The sequence below is a fragment of the Branchiostoma lanceolatum genome, chromosome 2, assembly GCF_035083965.1.
Source record: "Branchiostoma lanceolatum isolate klBraLanc5 chromosome 2, klBraLanc5.hap2, whole genome shotgun sequence".
Taxonomy (NCBI): Eukaryota; Metazoa; Chordata; class Leptocardii; order Amphioxiformes; family Branchiostomatidae; genus Branchiostoma; species Branchiostoma lanceolatum.
This window is the reverse complement of record NC_089723.1, coordinates 39,172,072-39,190,692: the sequence shown is the minus strand read 5'-3', so window position 1 is coordinate 39,190,692 and position 18,621 is coordinate 39,172,072. Positions and strand designations below refer to the sequence as shown.

Sequence of the window (18,621 nt, the reverse complement as noted above, 5' to 3'; positions counted from 1 at the left end):
GATACGAAAACAGAAATTTTGACAAGAGCACGACCAGGCACACACTTTAGTGCATAAGTGGCATTTCCTTGATTGGATATCATGTCTGTCTATCATTCATATGCTTTGACTCCATATAATATTTGATTTATACGGTATACCTGTACCTTATTGTATTATCAGTATATGATCATTATACCATAGATCAATGAAGAAGGATGTCGGGGCGGCATCCGAAACGTTTGTAAAGTCACAAAAATACTTGTGTTCAGTTGTATAGATTTCATTTTTCTAAGCTTATTTGGTCAATATTTTGCCAAATAAGTAAAGTGAAGAAATGAATATAGATGCTAAAGACAGAAAATGTGACATCTGACAAGAGCACGACAACACCCACCTCTTCTTGTTGATAGCACAAACCTTTTTTTCTGTCAGTTGTCATGTATCATATTTTGATATTCTTGCCGCCATCTTGTAATAGTGCAAAACATTATTGATATGTTACGTCATGTTATACACTGATGTAAGTTAACATTTGATAACCTGTTCCTGTACATATATGAGAGGAAACAACTCTACGCCCTTAATATCAAATCAAAACCCATATTTCTGTATATCATGAGCTAAAGAAGATACAAAGGTTTTGTACATATCGAGGCTCATTTTCGTTCGATACAAAAGTTGCACGTACAAATAGATATATCCAATAAACATGTTACCATTTTACTTGATAGCGGGGAATATGTATTGACCAGAATGATTACACATTTCCTCTTCACTTGTTTACAACCAGTTTACTCAATCACAGAAATGATGTTAGATTGACTGACTTTCACGTATTGTACACAGTTGACCACAAGGGTAGATCTAGCAAATCCATGTAGAATATCCGTCTTTTGAAGTGACAACATCGCTAATTAAATAAACCACGATGGTAACAGTAGTTAAACACATGTAAATACAGGGAAGGCTAGAAGTCAAGTGCTACCCTTATTATAATAGGGAAAATCTAGTGAAGTTCAATGTACAAACGAATGAACCAAGTTTGAATAGTGATGTAATCAAACTGTTAACAATATTCTACGAAGGGTTCACCACAGTGATCCATTGTATTCCATATATTTGTGATGCTTGTTGCCATTGGAAGATTGTACATGTGACACTATTTACATGATGCTTGAGAGACAAATGTATATTGCTACAATGGATTATTAAACAACCAATAGCACAAACTAAGGTACTACCATTAAACATGGGCAACAGTCAATAAAAGATGATGACTAGTTATGTCTATTTATTCTATTTTCTTTCCTATACATTACCATTAAACCGGGACAATTTGGGTGATCATCAGTGTAACTGTGTATACAGGACATGGTGGTGACATACTCAAGCTTACAGCTTATTTTCGTGTCACCATCAACAGAGTACATTACAAAAGTACAAAATAAATACTACAAATACAGAAAATGAAAAACCATTGCGGACACGCAAAGCACAGAAGTAACAAATAATTTGAAATAAACTACATGACAGTAATCTTGAAATGTAACAAAATTGACATTGATGTCACCCTCACCTTTGCCCCTGATGGGGTTACATGGGGGGGAATACAAGATGAAGATGAAACTTTTTCAACGCAGAAAGTTAATGCACCATATAAGGTGGACCTATACATCGCCAAAATTAGCGACAGCTTGTGACGCTATGTTTGGCAGTCATTTTAAAACTCCCTAAGGCCACACAAATTTATTTTCTTGGTTAACGGAATAAATAAAAAAAATTCAAAAAATGCTAGATTGGAAAAACAACATGAAAACAGAATCTCAGAGGAGTGTTTTTACTTTGGTGCACACAGTTTCAGGGAGTGAACAGGGTCAGGTGCAAGTTTTCACCCCAGCCTTATGTTTTCATGATTTTTTTTGCTAAAATTTTTTGAAAATAAAAATCCGTTAACCAAGAAATTGAATTGGTGTGGCCTAATAAACAATTGACCCATAATAGCTTACACCTCCACTCCACTAAGGCGGTGATCTCCCTGCGACCGAGCGATTTGACCGAACGCTCAACAGATGTTATAATTAACAAAACTTAGTTTTTATGCTTTGGCCTTTGAGTGTTTAATTGCCTCTCAGTCATACGATAGATTTTGTATGATATTCCAATCATAAAGTCAAGAGTTACAGAAACCTCATTCAGGTCGCAGCGAGGTCGCAACGTGATCGCTGTCTAGTGCAAAACGTAACCCCGAAACTGTTGCCCATGCGTGAGATATCCCTTTAGTTTCTAACGGATAGTGAAACGGAGTAACAACTGTCAATACATGCACAAGGCTAAAACAAATTGTGTCACGGGAAAAGAAAACGAGTCATCGGAAGAGTACAGGTATCAAGCAACCACCTGCTACTCTACATGTAGGGTGTTCCCAAACACCGGTGACGTAGTAGCCTGTTACGATCGAAAACAAGAACTATTTCTAGGCTATTCCTAATTGTGTGGCATCGTAAAACGACATGACGATTGCTCAAAATTTATTTTCTTGCTCAACTTTCTGTTGACTGAAAGCAGTCATTGATTCCCATGGATAGATTGACAGACCCGTTTCTTGGCTAGTACAGAACCTCGAGTCACGTACACCATAGTCTATGTTTGACCAAGGAGGTTTAACCTCCTTGGTTTGACACTATGTTTACACCCAGCCCGTGACCTATGTCAGGGTCGTTGGGCCGGTTCAATCACCTTGGGTCTATAACCGTCTGTTCTGTTGCTGGTTTACAACGTTATAATTGTACAAAACCCCAGTGTGATAAAACGGAGAAAAATCGTTGTCTCGTAATTACGGATCGTTTACCGTAACAGGAACGAATGGTGACACACTACAAGCCCCCTTCCTGCTGTTGAATGGGCCATTCTCAGGTATGTAAAAGGTAAACAATGAGAGTAACCTATCGGTCGTTGGAAGGAACCGCCATCTTGACAAAAATAGTTTTACTTTCGGTGAGAATCTGTGGCATAAAAGTGTAATTTGCCTGCCCGAGTGAAGCTTACTTGAAGTTGAACGGATTCCCTCTGTGATCAGCTTGTTGTGCATGCTTCAGACAGTACTAACTCGGGCAGCAAGAATTATTTGTGCCAGTTTGGGTACTTTGGCTTGAATGGGATCTATTGACGGAAGATCATTTCACCCTGCCGGAACAAGAAGAATAGAGGCTACCTACCAGTTTGCAGCTGGTTACGGTTGAGACAGTCACACCGCCGCCATGGCCCTGAGTAAGCCCAGCAGCTCTGACCCGGTCTACACCCCCGGTACGGACCCGGTTTACACCCCCGGTACGGACCCGGTCTACACCCCCGGTACGGACCCGCTCTACACCCCCGGGACGGACCCGGTCTACACCCCCGGTACGGCTCGGGGCGCTAAACTGGCGGCTCTGCTGGTGGACGAGGGGACTTCGCTAGTCAGGAACATATTGGAGAAGGAAGTCCTGAAAATGAACCCTCCAAGTCTTTGTGAGCAGCTAAAGAAGCATAAGAGATATCTTTATCATGGACAACTGTTCAAAAAGCAAGGTAAAAATCACAGGGTAAACTTAAACCGTGGCCAGAAGGACACACTGTATCCAGCTGTTCCAGATACTGCGCAGGGGTTCGACATATCGCTGTTAGAACTCCTCTTGAAAGAACTTGTGTGGCTAGAACTCGGTAGAGATGCACCGTACTCAAGCGAACGAGACAGACTTCGGCGATTTAGAAACAACAATTACGGACACATTTCAAGCACGGACTTGTCTGAAGGAGACTTTGACTCGCTTTGGAAGGAACTGACTGAAATCCTGGTTGCCCTCGGCGGGGACAGAAACAAGATTTCAGAGAGACTCAACTCCAGCATCGACCCGGAACAGGAAGCCGAGTACTTCGGCCTGTTAGAGCGACTGTACAGAGAAGACATGGAGTTAAAACACGTTCTGGGCAATCTGGAGAAAGGACAAGTCGGTCTGAATGAAAAACAGGACAGGATGGATAAAAAACAAGACAGGATTTTAGATCATCTCCTTAGCAACCAGAGCCCGGGAGCGAGCACCAGACCATCTGCAGAATCAAGTTGCCAGACAGACCAGGTGCACTCAGGTAAGTTGTGCTTCTCACAGAGTTTCATCTAAGACAAACGCAGACATATTTAATCTACTTATGTCATGCCTTGACTCCATACCTACGTACTCCATACCTACGGCCAATATATATGTAGCGCTTCACCAAAGGGAGAATGTATTGTAACAAACAGAAATGTATTACGTACATTATGTTAATACGCCATTTACGTCCATATTCTTGTAGTCATAGTTTTTAGAATAGACTAGTATTATGGTATTGATTGCTTTGTTATTGGTGCAATACATCATGCCGTGTACAACTGTTGAACAATAAAGTTCATTGTTCTTTATATGAAACAAGAAAATAATGTTCTAAATAGGAGGGGGCTTTTTGTAGATAAATTCTCTTTTGTAGATAGATGTCGTTTCGAGTTTTACAAAATCACAAGTTCAAAAACTACATCAGAGGATAAGATGTATGTTCAACACAGTCGTTACATGTATTTGTCTGCTTCAATGGGAGCCATCAAAAAGTTAAAATCAATAGGTATGAATAGAAGTGAACCGTCTATTAGGTGATAAAACGATCGCAGAAAATCATGGAAAGCCTTTCTACTTATCCATTCTATTCATATAACGTTGGGTAACCTAAATTCGGGATTTTTCCGATAATGGTTGACTGAAATCAATCTAGCAGAACAATAAAACATCCTTTTTTTCTATTATTCTGTCAGTATCATGTACTATCTTTGCACTAATCATATATATGGTAGATTTTGTCTCTAGTCGTGCTGACACCATAATATTTCAACTTGAAACTACCGTGCGCCGCACGCACAATTATGGTGCTGTCGGACAGGGGGGCACATTAATTCGGGAGAGAAGATTCGTCTTGAATATCTTACCGCTAACACATTTTATACAGCAGCTATTCGTTCCATCCTTGGCTTGAGGAGAGTGCTATGGATATAGACGTGTCCAAGTAAAAAAAAATACACGAAAAAACGGCCGTACCGCACACATCAGGCCAGTTCGGGAACAAGCCGTGTGTTGAGTCGGTAGAACTTCACTCAAAGTCGGCCCATCGTCATCATCGGGCAACGTGTAACGTTACATTATTCATGGCAAGTTAGCTGGATGCCGTAGCAATGGTAATACTACTACGTCCATGTGTTCCTTGTTGTGTTAGGAGCAAACTTTGAGGAAAATATCTTCCTCAGTCCACTATCACACGCAGCATTTAGACAAAAAGTGTTCCTCACAAACCTTTGTCGTCTGCTTGACAACAGGATTCTGGTTAACAATATGGCGGCGGGAAAATACACGTGCCGTAGGTTGTAGCAACAGAGAGGAGTTTTGATGATTAATCACACTTAGAATCCAGTTGTAGGTTAGCAAAAGAGATTGTAATAAGTTGTCTTGTAAATAATTGTGTTTAGCAGGAAGCGGATGTGACATTTTTCTTATAAACCAGCCGACAACAATGTTGTGTACCTCTCCCACGAAGCCCTCAGACTGTTCCAATAAGGGACGAAGAGTTTTTGTCCTCGTCGCCTTCTAATCCATGCTTATCGAAGCTTTTCAGACAGTGTTCTGAATACGTAAGTCTGTCAGGTTTGCATTTCTAGCGGTATTACTTATGTTGCATCTAGCACATATCCCTAAATACCCCGTTTTCGAAAAATCCCGACTTTAAGTACCCCACGAATTTAGGTTACCCAACGTTAATGTATGCAGAGATGAATTATGTAGTTTAATGTGTGCCTTGATCCCTTAATGTATTCAGTTTAATATAAAGGAACTTGTGCATATTTACTCAGGGTCGTCTGATCTGACGGATAGCGTCATCGCCTCTCTGACTGACCTGTATGCTACAGAGTGTGCGCATGTGCGGCCTCTGCCGTGGTGCGAAGACCTCAACCTGCAACTTGGAGAAGTCTACACCAACCTGCAGCTTCAGTGCAGAGACGATAAGGGGCACTTTCAGGACACAGACACTATCGTAAGCTTAGCAGACATTTACAATGCACATGAAGATGAAGATAGTCACGTTGACGTTAGAACAGCTGTCAGAAAGTTGCGAGTAGAGGGGGACCCTGGTGCTGGGAAGTCGTGCTCTTGTCAGAAGCTTGCTTATGATTGGTCCTGTGGGAAACTGGACAGGTTTAAGATTGTCATCTTTCTGGAAATGCGACACTTAGCTGGGAAAGTCAAAGATGACATATTTGAGCAGCTCCTACCAAAGGACATAAAAGTGACCCCGGACCAGCTCTGGTCCTACATCCAAGAGAACCAGGATGATGTTCTCTTCATCCTAGATGGTCTAGATGAGCTCAGTCAGACAGCTAGGGATGTCACAGACGTGGTGGACTTGATTCAGGGTAAAATCCTCCGCAACTGCCATGCCCTGGTGACCTCCAGGCCGTACCACTGTGTCAAAGACCTGGAGAAATGTCACCAGTTCTACAAAATTGTAGGCTATAGTAAGGAAAATTCAGAGGAGTTCATACACAAATATTTTTGCGAGTCACCAGAGTCTGCCTCAAAACTAGTGGAACAGCTTAAAAACAACAGTAATTTGTCAGCAATAGCAGTTAATCCGCTCAACAACGTGCTCATTTGTGTTGTGTGGGAAGATAACAACAACGAACTGCCTTCTAGCAAAGCTGACCTTTATGAAATGATTGTACTTTCAGTTGCAAAGCGATTCTGTACAAAGAGAGCCTTTCCAACGGAAGGTATCAAACTCCCTTCTACTATACAAGACGCCTTGCGAGGCCTGGGAAAACTGTCCTGGGAGGGACTAGAGCAGGAGCAGCTCCAGTTTAACATAGATGAGATCACAAAGAAGTATGACACTAATGCCGATATCATGTTGAACATGGGCCTCCTGACTAGAGATTACTCTTTCTCCAGAATCAAACGCACCAGCTACTGCGCCTTTCTGCACAAAACGTTTCAGGAATACATGGCCGCCCGCTATATCAATGGCCTGGTCATAGATGGAAGTAGCAGAGAAGAGGGGATGAAATGTGTCCGTCGCTTATTTGGTATGTTACCTGGTAATACTGTGGTAAACAGGGAACTTATTAAGTCTTGCTTTTCTGAGTACAGGGAGGTTCAAAACTGCTTACTTTTGCTCCTGGGTGAGAACTCACGTCCACTATTTGAAATGTTTGCAGAGGATCTAAATAATGCTCAAACTGATGAGGACAGGGAATTTTTGTCATTTTTCTGTATCATGTGGCTTGGGACAACATGTGTAGGTGCAAAAATGGCCGATGTTGTAGCACCCTGCCTGTCTGACCACGTAACCAACGATCATCCAGATTTTGGTCCCATTGGTACAATGAATGGATTATATTCTGAGGTTTTTGAACGGTGTAGACGCTGTAGCACTGAAGGGGCTTGCGGACGTTTGTCGTGCCCCGGATGGAGAGATGATTTTGAAGTCCAACCTGAAGATCATGCCAATTGGTGTGTAGGTTTGGCCCATGTACTGACTTCTCAAAAAAAATTCTCTGTGAGCCACGGAGCAAGCTTCATACGGCATCTCGAAATCAACTGTGATGATTTATGTGGCGAACAAGATGAGAAGCTTGGTGTGTTGGAAAACGCATTATCGGATTATGACGCAATGCGGTCTGTGACATTATTTCGGACTGGCATTCGAAGATTCATACCTCGGCGTGGAACAGAAAGTGTGACCATACATAACTCCGATAGCATAAGGCATCTGTCATTCTTGAGTATGCTTGAACAGTTGTCGGCAGTACCAACGTTAGAAAATGTTGAAATTACTGCATCTTATCATACTGAGGATCATGACCCAGACGTTTCCATGTTTGACAGGCGTTTGGCCCGTATGATTAAGAGTAACAGGCGTCTCAGGTCCTTAAGGTTAGTGATACGAAGCTGGAGGTATGAGGACCCGGAAAGCAGGGGATTCGGTAACCTAACAGCGACCATACAGAGCATCTCCGAACACATACGACTCGAGTTAGTTGAACTGGAGCTTCCTATGAACAATACTTTCAATGGAGACGTAACCAAAGATGCATTTACAGGGTTTCATGCAGTAATGTATATAAAAGACGAGGCATTAAATGTAGAGCCAATGGTGAACAAACTCGCAGAATGTTTGAAGAAAAATAAGATACTGAAGACACTGAGGCTTGGGTGGAGAATCGCTATTGTTGCAGGCCAAACAAATAAGATATACCACGGATATTGCAGCAATCAGTCCTTCTCTAGCCTGTATTCAGCGATCCGGGAAAACCGAACTCTGGAGACGTTGGTCATTAAGGGGATGTTATCTCGCTCCAAGCGCAGGGCAAAGATGATTTCGGGGCTGATACGTAATAAGCCCAGCAACTACAAGGAACTCAGGATAACTCTTAATGAAGGGCGCGGTCTCTTGTCCTGAAACTTTGTAACAGTTGTAACCATTGATGGATGAAGTTTTAACATTCCCACAAGAAAAAAAAGACGCTTCTATTTCTTAGACAAAAAAGAAGACCGACTAATGATCCCTTAGAAATAGTTTGAACAGGTATATTGATTATTTCTTAATCTTGATGCTAGTAATGTTATTCTGTACCGTCAAGAATACATTATGAAAGACCTTTATAGTACTTTAGATTGAAACATCGTCTCAATAAGAAAAAAAAACTTTTGTAGGTCAACATTTGACAAATCAACATTTGATATGTTGAGAAATCATACAAGTAAATCAAAAGAAACATTTCACTTAAATTCCCTTTGGATACAAAATGCTATTCTGACATTCAGTTTCCTGCCTATTGAGACCCTCCAATGTTTACATTATGATTTGATGTCTGTTGGACACTAAAGCAGAAATGTTGACAAGAGCACGGCCATGCACACACCTTTGTGACATTAGAAACCCTTCTTTGATTGGTTGGATATCATGTCTGTCTATCATTCATATGCTTTGACTCCATATAGTATTTGACTTATACCTTATTGTGTTATTAGTATATGATCATTATACCATAGATCAATGAAGAAGGATGTCGGGGCGGGGTGGCATCCGAAACGTTTGTTTAGTCACAAAATACTTGTGTTCAGTTGTATAGATTCCTTTTTTTTCAAACTTATTTGGTCAATATTTTGGCAAGTCAGTAACGAAATAAATAAATATAGATGCTAAAGACAGAAATTTTGACATCTGACAAGAGCACGACAACACCCACCGCTTTTTGTTGATAGCACAAACCTTTCTTCAGTCCTTTGTCATGTATCATATTTTGATACACTTGTCGCCATCTTGTAATAGGGCAAAACATTATTGATGTGTTACATCATGTTATACACTGATGTAAGCTAACATTTTAGAACCTGTTCCTGTACATGCATAAGAGGAAACAACTCTACGCCCTTAATATCAAATCAAAACCCATATTTCTGTATATCATGAGCTAAAGAAGATACAAAGGTTTTGTACATATCGAGGCTCATTTTCGTTGCACGTACAAAAAGACATATCCAATAAACATGTTACCATTTTACTTGATAACGGGGAGATATGTAATGACCAGAATGATTAAACATTTCCTCTTCACTTGTTTACCACCAGTTTGCTCAATCACAGACATGATGTTAGATTGACTGACTTTCACGTATTGTACACAGTTGACCACAAGGGTAGATCTAGCAAAGTCATGTAGAATATTTGTCTTTTGAAGTGACAACATCGCTAATTGAACGAACCACGAATGTTACAGCAGTTAAACACATGTATGTACAGGAAAAGCCGGAAGTCAAGTGCTATCCTTGTTATACTGAAACAGCAAAGGGAAAATCTATTGAAGTTCAATGTACAAATGAATGAACCAAGTTTAAATAGTGATGTAATTAAACTGTTACTAATATTATATTGCATATATTTGTGATGCTTGGTGCCATTGGAAGATTGTACATGTGCCACTTTTTACATGATGCTTGAGAGACAAATGTATATTGCTACAATGGATTATCAAACAGCCAATAGCACAATCTGAGGCCTACTTGCTTGTTTTTCTTTTCTTTTCCAAGGTAGTACCATTAAACATGGGCAACAGCCAATAAAAGATAATTATTATTGATGTCTATTTGTTTTCTTTCCTATACATTACCACTTAACCTGGACAATTGGGTGATCATCAGTGTCCCCTGTAGGACGCCCTGCCAGGCTCGGTAGTTTCGGCTCCCGCAGTTGAGTCGTTCCGAGCATAGCTGAAGGCCTCATCTCCACCCCACCCTCCCCCTTTCTTTTTGAAACATTTAATTACAGGACCTGATGACGACATACTCAAGCTTACAGCTTATTTTCGTGTCACCATCAACTGAGTACATTACAAAAGTACAAAATAAATACTACAAATACAGAAAATGAAAAACCATTGCGGAAATGCAAAGCACAGAAGTAACAAATTATTTGAAAGAAAGTACATGACAGTAATCTTGAAATGTAACAAAATTGACATTGATGTCACCCTCACCTTTGCCCCTGATGGGGTTACATGGGGGGGAATACAAGATGAAGATGAAACTTTTTCAACGCAGAAAGTTAATGCACCATATAAGGTGGACCTATACATCGCCAAAATTAGCGACAGCTTGTGACGCTATGTTTGGCAGTCATTTTAAAACTCCCTAAGGCCACACAAATTTATTTTCTTGGTTAACGGAATAAATAAAAAAAATTCAAAAAATGCTAGATTGGAAAAACAACATGAAAACAGAATCTCAGAGGAGTGTTTTTACTTTGGTGCACACAGTTTCAGGGAGTGAACAGGGTCAGGTGCAAGTTTTCACCCCAGCCTTATGTTTTCATGATTTTTTTTGCTAAAATTTTTTGAAAATAAAAATCCGTTAACCAAGAAATTGAATTGGTGTGGCCTAATAAACAATTGACCCATAATAGCTTACACCTCCACTCCACTAAGGCGGTGATCTCCCTGCGACCGAGCGATTTGACCGAACGCTCAACAGATGTTATAGTTAACAAAACTTAGTTTTTATGCTTTGGCCTTTGAGTGTTTAATTGCCTCTCAGTCATACGATAGATTTTGTATGATATTCCAGTTAAGAAGTCAAGAGTTACAGAAATCTCAGGTCGCCGCGAGGTCGCAGCGCGATCGGGGTCTAGTGGAATGGGGGTCCTAGAAAAACGTAACCCCGATACAATATAGCCATACCTGACATATCCCTTTATTTCCTAACGCGCAGTGAAACGGGGTAACAACTGCCAATACATGTACGAGGCAAAAGCAAATTGTGTCTCACAACCGTTTTCTTTTTGTGCTAACATCGACGACACAAATGTAAGAAGGGACTGTGTGATGCAATGACTTTTCCCACTTTCATGTGAAGCGATGATGATGTGAAATTTGATGATGATGTGAAGCGATATAGTTTTCAGCACTACGGACATGCCCACCGGCACCATATACAGTACTAGTATTGAAGGGGGGGAAGCACATACTACATTGAAATGTACATACGAATCGCGATGAAATATAGAACAGCATCATGTCGTATCATACGACATGATGCTGTTCTATATTTCATCGTGATACATATATTCCCAGCATTAACGAGCTTCTTGACTCCAGGATTTTACATTTCATTCAAAAAACAACCTTCCATGCCATCACCCCTATTTAGCTAATGTACTCATCCTGCCGTCACCCATCCAAGATGGCGGTCGTCCAACCCGGAAGTGGTGGTGCAAGTCTTGGCAAGTATAGTACAGATTAGTTATGTTTCGACCTACTGTACTGTCGAGTACGATTTGAGATCAGACGAACCCGCACACACAGACGACCTGGAACCACCTGACGTTAAACGTGACCTTCGCCCTCCTGACGTCAGGCTTGACGCCCCCCTCCCACTGTCTAGAGTTGCGTCATGTTCTGACTGCTTTTTCTGAGTACGAGGAGTGACCCCGTCTATCGTCTGTTTCTCCAAAACACGCCGAGAAGTAGCTAAAGGGTCATCCATCTGAAGTTACGTACAGAAACGTGAGAAGGTTTAGTAGCTTAGCTTGTGCCTTGCTACGATCGGGACATTCATACCGCAACCATGGCCCTGAGCAAGCCCAGCAGGACGGACCCGGTCTACACCCCCGGTACGGCCAGGGGCGCTAAACTGGCGGCTCTGCTGGTGGACGAGGGGACTGCGAGACTCAGGGAGATGTTTGAACAGGAAATCAAGAAAATTAAACCTCCAACCAGTCTTCGTGAGCAGCTGAAGAAGCATGGGAGATACCTTTGTGGACTGCGATACTTGAACCCGGGTCAAAGGAGAACACTGTATCCACCAGGCTGTGATGTTCCAAATACAGCACGGGGCCCGGGATTTGACATATCCCTGTTAGGACTACTCCTGAACGAGCTGTGCCGAAATGCACCAAAGCGAGATGCAAGGAACAAACTTCGAGATTTTCGGAACAAATATTATGGACACAAACCAAGCACGGACTTGATTCAAACAAAATTTGACACACTGTGGAAGGAACTGAGTGATATCCTGGAAAAGCTCGGCGTGCCCAAAGACAGGATTTCACAGAGATACTACCGTAGTATTGACCCAGAACGAGAAGCAGAGTATTTCGACCTGTTAGAGCGACTGTACATGGAAGAAATGGAGGTCAAACATTTTCTGGACAATCTAGGGGTTGGACAAGACAGTCTGAAGGAGGGACAGGCCGGTCTGAAGGAGGGACAGGCCGGTCTGAAGGAGGGACAGGACGGTCTGAAGGAGGGACAGGACGGTCTGAAGGAGGGACAAGGCAGTCTGAAGGAAGGACAAGGCAGTCTTAAGGAAGGACAAGGCAGTCTGAAGGAAGGACAAGACAGTCTGAAGGAAGGACAAGACAATCTGAGGGATGGACAAGACAGTCTGAGGGATGGACAAGACAGTCTGAGGGAAGGACAAGGCAGTCTGAAGGAAGGACAAGGCAGTCTGAAGGAAGGGCAAGACAGTCTGAAGGAAGGACAAGGCAGTCTGAAGGAAGGACAAGGCAGTCTGAAGGAAGGACAAGGCAGTCTGAAGGAAGGACAAGGCAGTCTTAAGGAAGGACAAGACAGTCTGAAGAAAGGACAAGCCGGTCTGAAGGAAGGACAAGACAGTCTGAAGGAGGGACAAGAGGATCTGAGGGAAGGACAAGACAGGATTTTAGAGCACCTCCTTAGTAACCAGAGCCCGGGAGCGAGCACCAAACCATGTGCAGAATCAAGTTGCCAGACAGACCAGATGCACGCAGGTAAGCTTCTTGATGTTTTCATAAGTTCAAAAACTAATTCAAGAGATAAGGTGCATTTGTATATATGACACCATTGTTACATTTATTGTTCAAGGAAAGCCATCAAAAAGTTAAAATCAATGGTAGTGAATATCTATTACTAGTAGGGCTAGCTGTTAAAACAATGGTAGGTACTGACGAATATGAAATTGTGTCAATAATATGGTTTTCAAAAATCCAAGCATACACATTGACTCTTTCAAGTTGGCTCTTAACAGACAACCTACTTATCCATTTAATTTGTGTGCAGAGATGAATTATGTAGTTTAACATGTACCTTGGTCCCTTGATGTATTCTGTTTAATGCAAAAGAACCTGGGAATGTTCACTCAGGGTTGTCTGATCTGGCTAATGACGTCATTGACTGTCTGAAGGACCTGTACGCTACAGAGTATGCGCATGTGCGGCCTCTACCGTGGTGCGAAGACATCAACCTGCATCTTGGAGAAGTCTACACCAACCTGCGGCTCCAACAAAGGGACGGTAGGGGGCACTTTATGGAGGCAGGCACTATTGTAAGCTTAGCAGACATTTACAAGGCAAGCAAAGGTGGAGATAGTCAAGTTAACGTCAGGTCAACTGTCAGAAAGATACGAGTAGAGGGGGACCCTGGTATTGGGAAGTCGTGCTCTTGTCAGAAACTTGCTTATGATTGGACCTCTGGGAGACTGGACAGGTTTAAGGTTGTGTTTTTTCTGGAAATGCGACACTTAGCTGGAAAAGTAAAATATGCCATTTTTGAGCAGCTCCTACCAAAAGACACAAAAGTGAGCCCGGACCAGCTCTGGTCCTACATCCAAGAGAACCAGGATGATGTTCTCTTCATCCTAGACGGTCTAGATGAGCTCAGTCAGACAGCCAGGGAAGTCACAGATGTGGTGGACTTGATTCAGGGTAAAATCCTGAGGAACTGTCATGTCCTGGTGACCTCCAGGCCGTACCACTGTGTCAAAGACCTGGAGAAATGTCACCAATTCTACAAAATCATAGGCTACAGTAAGGAAAATTCAGAGGAGTTCATACACAGATACTTTTGGATGTCCCCAGAGTCAGCTTCACAACTAGTGGAACAACTTCAAAGAAACAATAATTTGTCAGAAATAGCAGTTAATCCCCTCAACAATGTGCTCATATGTGTTGTGTGGGAAGATAACAACGAAGAACTGCCCTCTAGCAAAGATGAACTTTATGAAATGATCGTCCATTCAGTTGCTAAGAAATACTGTACGAGGATAGATCTTCCGATGGAAGGTGACAAATTTCCTCCTGACATAGAAGAAGCCTTGCGAGGCCTGGAAGAACTGTCCTGGGAGGGACTAGAGCAGGAGCAGCTCCAGTTTGACATAGATGAGATCACAAAGAAGAATGGCACAACTGCTGATAACATGTTGAACATGGGCCTCCTGACTAGAGATTACTCTTTCTCCAGAATCAAACGCACCTGCTACTGCGCCTTTTTGCACAAAACGTTTCAGGAATACATGGCCGCCCGCTATATCAGTGGCCTGGTCATGGATGGAAGTAGCAGAGAAGAGGGGATGAAATGTGTTTGTCGCTTGATTGGAATGTCAGATGCTTCTGTGGTTAATAGGGAACTGGTTGTATCCTGCTATTCCAAGTACGGCGAGATTCAAAACTGGTTACTTCTGATCCTGGGTGAGAATTCACGCCCGTTATTTGAAAGGTTTGCAGAAGAACTGAGCAAAGCTCAAACTGATGAGGACAGGGAATATTTGTCATTTCTGTGTATCAGGTGGCTGGGGATAAATTCTGCAGGAAGTAAGATGGCCGAGATTGTAGCACCCTGTCTGTCAGACCACGTAACCAACAACCTGGATGCTTTTCATGATCCATACTTTTTGACTAATGATGCAACTGGTGAACATATGGGCCTTGAGATGGAGGAGGTTGCGATAACCAATTGTTTATCTCAGATCATGATTAAAACCCAGAGGTGCCAAGATGATAATACCAATTGGTGTGTTGGTTTGGCACACGCGCTAACTTTTCACAAGAAACTGTCTGTGAGCCACAGTACAGGTTTCATACAGCATCTCACAATCAACTGCGAACTTGCCACACAACAAGACAAGCTTGGCGTGTTGGAAAACGCATTATCAGATTATGACAAGTTACGTTCTGTGACATTACTTGAGATTGGTTTTGGCACCCCTTCCCTAACATTCATACCTCGGTGTGGAGCAGAAAGTGTGGTCATATGTAACATCCGTCGTCCCTTACCTCAGGAGGCATTCGTAAGTACATTGGAACAATTGTCGGCAATAACAACGATAGAACATGTTCTAATTTTGCAATCTACAAGCTCGTCCTTCACATCTCCGGAGCTTAATGTAGATTTCTCCGAGTGTGACAGGCTGTTGGCCCAAATGATTGCGAATAACGGTCGGATAAGGTCCATGAGGTTAAGGATAGGTGGGTGGAATCATGATGACCTGAAAATCAGGAGATGTGGTGACCTAGCAGCGACTCTACAGAGCATCTCCGATCATTCAAGGCTTGAGGTCGTTGAGTTCGAGCTTCCCGGGAATGATTATTTCTCGAAAGCTGATTTTGTATTTCCAACTGTACATGAGACAATTGATGTGGAGCCAATGGTAAAAAAACTCACAGAGTGCGTGAAGAATAACAAGGTGCTGAAGACACTGAGGCTTAGATGGAAAATTAATGATTTACACAACCATATGCCAACATATACCAAGATATACCATGGACATTGCAGCATACAATCCCTCTCCAGCTTGTGTTCAGCGATCCGGGAAAACCGAACTCTGGAGACGCTGGTTGTTGAGGGGATGCTTTCTCACTCCAAGCGCAGGAAAAAGATGATTTCTAAATTGATGCGTAATGTGCCTAGCAACTACTGGGAACTCAGCATAACTCTGTCAGATAAAATGTCCGCTCATGAGCAGAACTAATGCAGCATGTGATTCCTTAATGCTCACAATTGGGCCGGTGTCCACAGGGGTGTAGCTTTTAGCTTATGCTCCAGAGAACACAACAGTCACTTTTATTCCTTACAAAAAAGAAGACCAACTTCTGGGGTCTTAGCAACAGTTTGAACAGCCTTTAACGGGTTAACTGAATATTATCTACCTTTGATATTCTGTGACGCCAAAGTTTCATTTTAAAAGATGTGTGTTAGATTGAACAATTGGCTAGATAAAAAAAAATGTTTTTGATTTGTCAACATTTGACAAATAACATTTCGATTTGATGAGAACGTTCATAATTGGGTCCAATCAAAATAATAAATGCTATCCTGACATTCAGTTTCCTACCTATGAAGATCTTCAGATCATGTGAGTGATGAAAATATGATACATGTAGAATGTTTATTGGATACTAAAACAGCAACTCTGACAAGAGCACGGCCATGCACACACATTTGTGACTTTCTATGATTGTATATCATATTTCTAGCTTCTCTATCATCCATATGCTTTGACTTCATATAGCATTTGACTTATATGGTATTGTGTCATTATAATATCATATACACCTGTCATACCGTAGACCTTAGGATGCCAGAAGGGCATCCAAAACGATTCTGTAAATTCACAGAAAACTTTGTCCAGTCGTACAAATTGAGTTAAAAGATTTAGAAAATCTATTTGGAATGTACATGTGATAATTTGTAATTGGTTTAAGATATTCCATATCACGCATATTGCCTTAGAATATGTACATATTATCATGCTTGTAACGTACATCAACAAATGAAAATGCAAAAATATATGAAAACCTTTATTTTCTCCGCTGTCTGTGCCTTACATATTACTATGTGTCATGATACAATGTAGATGAGTGACAGATATACGTTTTTCAATAAATCATCATCAATACCTTATATTGATGTCTTCTTTTTCTTCTTAAAATGTAAGAGGAGTAACGACTCCGGTAACCACCTAGGTCCTCTTCATGTGACCATAGATATAGAACCAGAGCTATAGACTGGTCATCTGTGTAAACTTTATGATAAGGCGTGTCGTCAAAACTTTCATTCGTATCAAACAATATTATGACATTAGCTAAATTACTATTTTACCTATGATGTGTGTATGTTTTGAGTATTGTAGGTGTCCAGGGACACATGAAGAACAGACCGAAAGCCTGAGTGTGATTCTACCCTGGTAAAATACATAAAATGAATGAATGCATACAAAGTACACGATGTTGGGAGTGTAAATTGGTATGTTTTCCCAGTTACCACATTTCTGTGTCAAACTCAAGGTGGCAGTTTCACAAAGAAAAGGGCAGCATGTAACGATTTAGCCCCCCCCCCCCCCCAACATCTGCACATCTGCTTGGAGATCAAGCACCTACTTAGCCAATCAGGTAGGTAGCAGCCTCATTTGAGTCAACTATGATACTCTCCAAGCAGAGGTTTGGCTCTGGCCGGTTTTTGACGTGATTTTAGGCGTTTTTGTTTCCTACTTTGTCCTGTTTTGTACATGTGGCCAATCCTAGTTTTTCTTTAGCCAAGTCATAAATAAAGAAAACGGGAGAAATTAGAAAGCCCAACAAAAAGTAACCTCAAAAACCGGCAGGAGCAGAACCTCTGCTTGAGGAGTCAACTGTGAGGCTGCTACCTGTTGAGCTTCAGGGACAGCGATCTACAGCTGCTGTAGTGCGGTATATATCCGCATGGAGTCGCTGCTGACCAGTTGCGCTTGTCACACCTCACCATCGTCGATAGGGGTTCCAGCCAGAATCAAGGCATGAACCAAATACCGTAAATTGAGTGCCAACAACCGGACCAGAACAGATCTGCACTAAATGTTTAGCAGATGAAACTAAATCAGTTCGGGACTACAGCTGCTGCACTTCGCTATATTTCCGCATGTCGGCGCTACTGATCTGTTGTGACCGGCGAGGCCATGGTCGTTCGGGGAAACATCCATACCGTGGTGAAATTGCCTACCAGCAGCCGGACCAGAACGGATCTGCGCTCAAATGTTTCAGCAGATGAAATTAAATCAATTAGTGTCTACAACTGCTGCAATGCGTTATATTTCCGCATGTCGGCGCTGCTGACGCGTTGCGCGTACCCCACGTCCGTGACCGAACAGGGATCAAGCCAGGCATCCATACCGTGTTGAAATTGCGTGCCAACAGCCGGACCAGAACGGATCTGCGCGCAAATGTTTAGCAGATGCGCGCGGCTGTCAGGGCGCAATCCCCGCCGGGGACTCGGGGGAAGTCCGCTCGCCTTGCCAGCAC

The 18,621-nt window shown here is 42.1% G+C and overlaps 2 protein-coding genes across 2 annotated transcripts; both read left to right on the top strand.

Annotated features, from left to right (window-relative positions):
* The first annotated feature begins 3,239 nt into the window (after window positions 1-3,239).
* On the top strand, window positions 3,240-9,760 carry LOC136427068 (nucleotide-binding oligomerization domain-containing protein 2-like). Its single transcript, XM_066415786.1, has 3 exons — window positions 3,240-4,107; window positions 5,891-7,672; window positions 9,726-9,760. The coding sequence occupies exons 1-3, from the start codon at window positions 3,240-3,242 to the stop codon at window positions 9,758-9,760; spliced, it is 2,685 nt and encodes an 894-aa protein (XP_066271883.1).
* Window positions 9,761-12,158: 2,398 nt separating this feature from the next.
* On the top strand, window positions 12,159-16,189 carry LOC136427067 (uncharacterized). Its single transcript, XM_066415785.1, has 3 exons — window positions 12,159-13,341; window positions 13,714-15,635; window positions 16,139-16,189. Exons 1-3 carry the CDS (start codon window positions 12,159-12,161, stop codon window positions 16,187-16,189), a joined length of 3,156 nt encoding a protein of 1,051 aa, XP_066271882.1.
* The last annotated feature ends 2,432 nt before the right edge of the window (window positions 16,190-18,621 follow it).

Coding starts and splice junctions, on each gene's coding strand:
- LOC136427068 (XM_066415786.1), top strand. CDS start 3,240: ATGGCCCTGAGTAAGCCCAGCAGCTCTGACCCGGTCTACACCCCCGGT. Junction 4,108..5,890: donor GACAGACCAGGTGCACTCAG/GTAAGTTGTGCT, acceptor ATATTTACTCAG/GGTCGTCTGATCTGACGGAT. Junction 7,673..9,725: donor CGAACAAGATGAGAAGCTTG/GTGTGTTGGAAA, acceptor TATTGTACACAG/TTGACCACAAGGGTAGATCT.
- LOC136427067 (XM_066415785.1), top strand. CDS start 12,159: ATGGCCCTGAGCAAGCCCAGCAGGACGGACCCGGTCTACACCCCCGGT. Junction 13,342..13,713: donor GACAGACCAGATGCACGCAG/GTAAGCTTCTTG, acceptor ATGTTCACTCAG/GGTTGTCTGATCTGGCTAAT. Junction 15,636..16,138: donor CCTTACCTCAGGAGGCATTC/GTAAGTACATTG, acceptor ATCCCTCTCCAG/CTTGTGTTCAGCGATCCGGG.